Genomic DNA, 8,248 nt, shown 5'->3' on the forward strand with positions numbered 1-8,248 from the left:
CTTCTGCCAATATCTGTTAAGGGTAACATGGCAGATGCCCTTACAGATGTACCTTTCCTAATCTCTTCTGCTGCTCTTTTTAGTAGTTTAGCATCTACTCCACGAGTTGTTTTCCTCACCCATGTTCTAGGCATTCTGCAGAATTATCAAAATCACAAAAAAATCTTTTTTGTATGTAAGGGGATGGTTGTAACACTTTCAAAAAACTTGTTACAACCTACCCCACCACTGTCATCCATTGCTTAGCTAGCTGTATTAGCATGGTGCTTTGACATTAGCAGGGGATAAGTACACCATTCTTTACCTTAGAGACTGTAGTTTGACCTGATATAACTCATACAACGTTACCTACAATGTGTAAAGCACTAGGAAAAAAATAATATAAAAAAAAGTTACTTTCTTACCTCAGACTTTGTTTTTTTTCACTTCTCTCCGTGAGAACTTGCGCCAACAATTTCCAAATGTCCATGCGTGGTCGAAAAGGAACTATGAAGAGATTCTAATTGCCACATGACTTGTATCTTATCCCTGATTGGTGGAATTAGTGGCGTTACAACTCCCCCCGTGTTACAACCATACCCGGTTTCCCCAACTGACACTTTCTTTACATACAAGACAAACTGCACGGTCCTTACACTGAACGAAAAAATAATCGGTGCTCCACTGTTCTTTAAAAACTCTGCACTCTGTCAACTTTTCACTTACCGCTAGCCATTTTGCTGTCCTGAACACTGACAGTTCTCTGCGCATGCACTGCCTGTCCCTGCTTGATTGTGAGCATATGACGAAAATTCGGAAAATGAGTAGTTCATTTTATAACTAAATATCAATTTTAATTGATAAAATCAACAAAATACAAGATGCAGATGTTATTTACCAAAAAGCAATTTAAAAAAATAGGCCATGACCACTTTTGGGGATTGCCTCATAGGGCTGGTTCAAGTGGTGGGGGGCCGGAGTCGGCCAGTGGGCCGTAGTTTTGATGACCCTTGGCCTAAGGGATGGAGAAGGTGCTTTAGGACTAAAAGGTTGCTGGCTTGAATGGCTGGTGTGCCATTGAGCAAGGCACCTAATCCTCAACTGCTCCCTGGGTGCTGCAAAAAAAAACTACTTGCAGGAAATTTCACCGTAACTTTTTAATGTGGTTACTTGGAACAACTCAGCCTTGGAATGAATTCATTAATATAACCTGTGTTTTGATTTGCAGCTGGCACTGTCAGAGCAGTTACAAAAATGATCAACCATCTTGACCAGAATTGCTTGTTCATCTTATTTTAAGGTGGTACTTATGGTGTAAATAAACTGGCTTCAAGTTTAATCTTTGAGCAGAAGTGCTTAAATAATTGCTGTTTTAAATCTAGACACTTCCACTGTAAATTGCAGTTAAAACAGTGTTGAATTGTGTACTGGCATTAGCTTGCCTATGCAGGCTTTTAGAATGCTTACAAGGGAACCCAATTCTCTTCCACTGGTGAAGCGCACATACTGTTTCCAGCCAGCTAGGCACTGTTATACAGTGAAGTAAAGAGCACTGCGATGTGACTAGATTACAGAGGCAGTTGAGGGCATAATCACCAATGTACTTATTGTAATCTGCCAAGAATTTGCATCTCTTCAGAGCTGTTTAATATGGGGAGGATTGTCACTGTGGGTATGTCAGACTTTGGCATCCTAGTGAAAGCTTTGCCTCACCCTTTTGTTGAGGTGTGGGATTTGGAAGTGTTTGGGGGAGGGGACAGGCAGCCCCTGTATAAAAGGGGCAGGTTATGGAAGTTTATAAGGTAACCCTATGAAAAGCATTATTTTGCTTTCTGCTATAGTTATCTATATTGCAAGATCTCACAAACAAGATTTGTTTGACTTTTTAAAAATGTCTCGTCCTCTATTCAATCGGAATGGTAGCTGGGATCCTCTCCAGGACTGGCCAAAGTCAAGCATTTTAAATTGGTGCAGGGGAGCACCTTTTTTCCTTGAACTAGATGATAGTAGCTGGTTAAAGACAGCTAGGAAAACACTAGAAACCTCTTCCTGGCCTGGATTTCGATCACTTTCTTTGGTAACTCCGGTTTGTCCAGAAGTCCCCCATTCATCCAGAGATGGACATGTTGAATGTGATCCAAAGACCTGGAGAATTTCTTTAGATGTCAGTACTTTTTGTCCAGAGGAAATTGGTGTCAAAATCAATGCAGGCTACTTGGAAGTAGTAGGTATGTCATACTTGTCTTTTCAAGAAATCCTGAAGGCTTCTAGGCAAATGGTATTGAATAGCCATGCTTGGAGTAGTTCAAGATGGGCATTTGTTCAAATTTTTATTCAAAGGTAAACATGAGGAAAGGCACTATAACCAAGGGGCCACTTCCAGGACTTTTACAAGGAAGTACAAGTAAGGCTAGACTAACTTCACTTCCTGTCAAATGGCTGGCTAGTTACTTGATAGTGCCAGGTTTTCAGTGCAATAATGAGAAATAATATTTTTGTAGTGCTCACACTTATTTTCTCTGGCAGGATCATAGCTTGATTTAACTTGCTTTTCATGTGACAGGCTACCTACAGATGTTGACCAGCAAAAGATGAATTCTTCCCTTTCTCCAGAAGGGGTTCTCTTAATTGAGGTACCTGTTGGTGCATCTTACAACAGATGTCCTGGGGAGACTGTTATCCCAGTACAGATGAAGGAAAAACATTAGGTTATGTATTTCATTGCTTTTACTGTTTGTTTAAGCAATGAAATTTCCACTTTTTTATTTACTGCTACAACAGTTAAAATTTTAGTTATTTGCTCAGTTAATGTGCAGGGTTTTTGTTTTTTAATTTCCATGCATTTTAGTTGTCTAGACACTTGTCCTGCCTAAGAGTGACTGACTACTTTCAAAGTCAGCAACTATGTGCCTTTTTATACAAGTAATTAATGCTAGCTACCAACTTTTCATTTTAAATACTGATTTGCATGCTGCTTACTGCCTTTATAAGCTCCTGCTATATAGCAGTAATACTACAACATATATATATATATATATATATATATATATATATATATATATATATATATATGAGTGATTCCACGCTTATGGGTACTAAAATGGGGACATGAACTTATTTTTAAAAATTCACCTAAAACCATTTCTTTTTTTTACCATCAGGTCACAAAACATGTAATCTTTAATGAATGATATGTTAAAAGATAACTTTAATTTTCTGAGATGTAATAAAAACATATTTATATGCCAAAGTCAGAACGTAACAGAAGTGTTGTGGACATATATATTCTCAATTTTAACAATGTAGAATTACATTTTGAAACATAGGAAGGTGATGTTTTAGCAAATATAATTAATAAACATGTGTAGTAGAATAAACATACACATTCTTTCAATAAGGTTAACATGGTATATAGCTAGATTGTAATTAATTTGTAACAGACGTGAGATGGACAATCGTAACAGAAGTAATGTAACAGACATCATTTTGGAACTCATAGGCTTGACTTTGGCATATAAATATGTTTTTATTACATCTCAGAAAATTAAGGTTATCTTTTAACATATCATTCATTAAAGATTACATGTTTTGTGACCTGATGTTAAAAAAAGAAATGGTTTTAGGTGAATAAGTTCATGTCCCCATTTCAGTACCCATAAGCGTGGAATCACTCATATATATATATATATATATATATATATATATATATATATATATATATATATATTGATCTGGTGATAACTGCTGTCTACACAGTTAAGTATCGTGTTTCCTAATGTTTATCACATTGTACTGTATTTGTAGCTGGATGCAGTTAACCTTAACATTCAACCCATGGTGAAATATTCAGTATATAGTTTTACAATAAAATGTTAAATCCTAAATCATGAACAGTTCAGTGCTTTTTATTAACTTTAAAGGTGCTGACTGCAAAGTTTAGTTCTGGGCAAAATGTTCCATGCCCTATTGCTGTTAGTGTTGAGATGTAGGGTACACAGTGCATGCAGCACAATGTGTTGCTGTTTTGCCAAGATAAAATGCATCCTGTGTTTTGGGATTCTGAAAATTACCAAAGCAAGTAAGCAGCAAGGTCATTACCACTGAGGTGTTTGACCTACTTTTCACCAAAACAAGTCACATGGGCAATTATGGCAGACTCTGCTCTCTTGCCGGGGGGGGGCTTGCCTAGTGAGTGCAACTGCAAGCTATAGCAAGGTGAGGTCAATTTTCTGGACAGATGACCATCATTCTAGCTAGTGCTTGGCCTTAGAATGCATGGGCTTGACTTCATGGTAGCAAGTATGGCATTATAGGGCCTTTCATGTGAAGTCAGATTTGTTTATCCAGCCAAGCTGTTTTGACAATGGGCACAAGTGTGCGCAAGTGACTTTGTAAGCCCAATTCAGTCAGCATCTACAGATGAAGTTGCACCTAAAAAGAGCAATGCCAGAAACCTGTAGTGCTTTTGGATGTAACATGTGGAGTTAAGTCTGCTTTAACTTTTCAGTGCTTCCCAGCAATCAGACAAAAGAAATGGTGACTGCAGTTAAACAGGAAGACCGGAGGCCAACAAAGCATCCTGTGAGGTGGAGAATGGTTTATCAGGTTTGTCTGAAGGCTCTAGGCAGATTTGTTAAAATATATATATGGATGTGGGTTTTGGACTTATATATATAAAATATATATATATATATATATATATATTAGACAAAGGGGGTGGCACGGTGGTGTAGTGGTTAGCGCTGTCGCCTCACAGCAAGAAGGTCCAGGTTCGAGCCCCATGGCCGGCGAGGGCCTTTTTGTGTGGAGTTTGCATGTTCTCCCCGTGTCCGCGTGGGTTTCCTCTGGGTGCTCCATTTTCCCCCACAGTCCAAAGACATGCAGGTTAGGTTAACTGGTGACTCTAAATTGACCGTAGGTGTGAATGTGAGTGTGAATGGTTGTCTGTGTCTATGTGTCAGCCCTGTGATGACCTGGCGACTTGTCCAGGGTGTACCCCGCCTTTCGCCCGTAGTCAGCTGGGATAGGCTCCAGCTTGCCTGCGACCCTGTAGAACAGGATAAAGCGACTAGAGATAATGAGATGAGATGAGATATTAGACAAGCTTGGCTAAACTAGCATGCTTATCTAAATGTAGACAAGGCTAAAAGGCATAATATGCTAGATTTAGGCCCTGGTTTGTTACTGTTAAGTCCATGTTGGAGCTTATCTTTTGTTAAGGTATTTCTTTATCAGGAATTTCCTATAACATTTGTGCATGTGCAAAACCTGCCTTGAAATATTGGGAGGCATCTGTACTTTTGTAAGCCTTTTGAAGTCCCAAATACTAAATAGTTCAGGATGTTGGTGTTCCAAATCCAGCAGGTGGTTCAGTCAAATTTCAAGTGGAATAAGTGGGTAAGTTTAAGAAGCCTTTATTTTTGCCAGGTGTACACAAGCACAGCAACTCCTTTTTGGCACCTAACCAAGCTGAGGGTGCACAGATTCCCCACACAGAGCATGCAGTGGGCATAAATACACTTGTGGGTAAATTTAGATGGACTGATGGTGCCTGTATGCTTCAGCTTTTGAAGGGAATGCAATTTGCTGGTATACATTTCTTTTTTTTTTTAAATGGTCACAATGTTTTTCTGCACATCACCACTATCTTGGTGATGCAGTTCTGTAGATATGATGATGATGATGATGATGATGCCCTTTATTGTCACTAGTCACATGTACCAGCGAAATTAGCCGTCAACCTGTCCGTACATATACAACATACAATTGACATAGGGTAGACGGACAGGAATACAGGGATAAAGATAAAAAGGAAAACACAACATGAGGAGAGATAAGGAAAAAAGAAACCCCCCCCACTATGCTCCTGTTAGGAGTACAGTGTGGGAACATTTAAAAAAAAAAAAAAAAAACCTTTGCATAAGCACAACTACAACACAGGTACACTTTAAACACGGGACTTGAGGGGGGTGGGGAGGAGGTAATCCAGCGCAAGCAAGCAGCCGTCCACTCCTGCAGCCATGAAGGCGCTGGTCACGCACCCGCTTGTCACACTGGGGGTAAAAATGGCGACCGCGGAGAGTTAGAGAGGAATTCGAGGAATGAGAGTGGCTCCCGGCATTGACCTTCAGGGGGAAATGTTTTCTCAGCAACGGCCTAAAACAAGGCCGGTTCTGTCTCAGGGCGCCGAATGTCGATAAGATATGAATTGTTTGGTCTTTCCAGATGCAGTCTTTGCACGTCCACACCGCTTGTCCATATCTGTCCATTCTATTCAAATTGATCTCCGAAAAACGTATTCCTTGCAAAGCTGAAAGCTGCTCCGAGATAACAACCATTTTGTGGTTAAAGTTCTGAATGTCCACAGTCCAAGTGCCAACAGCTTTGCCCACCACTCCAATATCGGGCAGCTTTGTGGGGCTTTGAATAGCTGTCACCGTTGTCTGATTTCCTCAATATACCAGGGCAATGCCTAATCCAATCAGCGAAAGTCCTGTAATCATGGTTCCGAATAGGTACCTTCAATGTCCTCCACAGAAAGAATCGCCAGGCACACGACCCGCCACCGCTCCCACATGTCCATCGTGTAACCAGCCGCAAACGTTCCGGCAGGACAAACGGGTTCCCCCGAACCCAAAACTGTGTCAATTTCGTTAGGAGATCAGTTTATCAATTCCATGCTTTTTAGTTTAGAAAGTAATGCAGGAAGAGTCTCTTCAAAAAGTACAGCAGACGAGACAAGACACAAAGCACAAGCAGGGAAAAAAAAGGAGGGAAAGGGAGAGCAGAATGCGACCGCCTTCCGTGGAAGCACGGAGAGGATATGCTAATTGGTTAAAGCTCCTTGTGTTTTGGCTGTTTCTGTAGGGCCCTATGGTTTACTTCAAGAAGTAGGAAAACTGAGAAGCAACCCTCAGCATATCAAAATGATCAGATCTCCTCCCCATGATATTCTTGTAAGATGTAGGAAAATGCCATAGACAACTTTTAATTTCAGATGACTTTACTTGGCACCTTTTTTAAGCTGGTATATTAACTGAAAGGCATGTTAGTTCCGAAACAAATCGGCTCTGGAGTATCTAGACTTTATGGATGCATCTAACGTAAAGGCTCCTTAATCATGCTAATGAAGTGGATTTTGGATGTAACTTTGAAAAATGTTTTACAGCATTCTTGGAGCATGTCATGGAAGGAAGTTACTCACTGTCTAAAACCCTGATTTATTCTCAATTCTGTTTCACTGTTGGTGCATATTGTGCTCAGCTCCAAGGTAGGAGTGAAATTCAATTATGCTAAAATGGCTTGCCAATGTGTAATGTAGCTCATGTGTCTGACCATCCTGATATGGTAATCAAAATGCTAAATGTTTTATTAGCTGTGCCAGGGCACAAGCACTTTGATTTGCCAACCAGTTCATCAGCAGGTACCACTTGCATTGAGACTTGTGCTGTTACAAGCTACTGACCAGTACTGATTACTAAATCTGGGGAAGTATGCCTAAGATCGGGGTGGGGTGTTTGTGTGAGGACTTCCATGAAGTTGGATAATGGGTAAAATGTAACTGTGGCCTATAGATTGCCTTTGCATGAAATCATGTGATTGAATGGTAAATGTTTTATATGAAAACATTTACCATGTAAACCAAAGTAACAAGGCCACTAACTTATGTACTATGTCCTATTTAAACTAGTTGTAGTCCAGAACATTCTTATCCTTGGAGATGCTCAAGACATGGACAGGATTAATTTCAGATGGTTGTATCTTACTAGATGCAAGCTTGATCTAGTTTTGTGCTCAAAGCATTAAATTGGAAATTAAATGACCAAGGTTATGGTGAAGCTTTATATTGGAGTATTGCCAAGAAAAAAGGTAAACTGTAGGGATCAGTCCTTTTTTTTAGATTACATTACATCTTTCTCTATCCACGTTCACTGGATGAGCAATTGCATGCTTTGATTTGGCTAATCAAATCATATAAGGATATCAGCTCATACTGTGAATAGAGAAACAAAATGGAGTGCAACAAGTCAGATCACTTAAGTATTTTAAAAAGGGAGAAATGGCTTGAAGGGTAGCTGCTCTAAATCTCCTGCTCCACATTCCAGCCCAGTCAGTGGCAGTAATGCACCTTTTTAAGTTGGTCTGCCAAAAAACCCTAAACGGGAAGAAAATGGCAGAGCATATTACTGAACCAACGGAGGACGAGAACTACTTTAAAAAAAAGGCAACAAAATATGGAATGGTGTTTTGTGGTAAGGACCTCTTCAAG

General features: G+C 39.8%; 1 protein-coding gene across 1 annotated transcript; it reads left to right on the forward strand.

The window, feature by feature from the left end:
* Window positions 1-1,870: 1,870 nt before the first annotated feature.
* Window positions 1,871-2,687, forward strand: hspb15 (heat shock protein, alpha-crystallin-related, b15). The gene is made up of 3 exons (XM_060913015.1): window positions 1,871-2,207; window positions 2,320-2,383; window positions 2,543-2,687. The coding sequence occupies exons 1-3, from the start codon at window positions 1,871-1,873 to the stop codon at window positions 2,685-2,687; spliced, it is 546 nt and encodes a 181-aa protein (XP_060768998.1).
* Window positions 2,688-8,248: the final 5,561 nt, after the last annotated feature.

The sequence above is a fragment of the Neoarius graeffei genome, chromosome 28 (assembly GCF_027579695.1).
Source record: "Neoarius graeffei isolate fNeoGra1 chromosome 28, fNeoGra1.pri, whole genome shotgun sequence".
Lineage (NCBI taxonomy): Eukaryota > Metazoa > Chordata > Actinopteri > Siluriformes > Ariidae > Neoarius > Neoarius graeffei.

Bases quoted from the DNA above. Each gene is read 5' to 3' on its own strand.
- hspb15 (XM_060913015.1), top strand. From the start codon at position 1,871: ATGTCTCGTCCTCTATTCAATCGGAATGGTAGCTGGGATCCTCTCCAG. The intron at 2,208-2,319 runs GTATGTCATACT...TTTTATTCAAAG, and splicing joins AGGCTACTTGGAAGTAGTAG to GTAAACATGAGGAAAGGCAC. The intron at 2,384-2,542 runs GTAAGGCTAGAC...TTCATGTGACAG, and splicing joins ACTTTTACAAGGAAGTACAA to GCTACCTACAGATGTTGACC.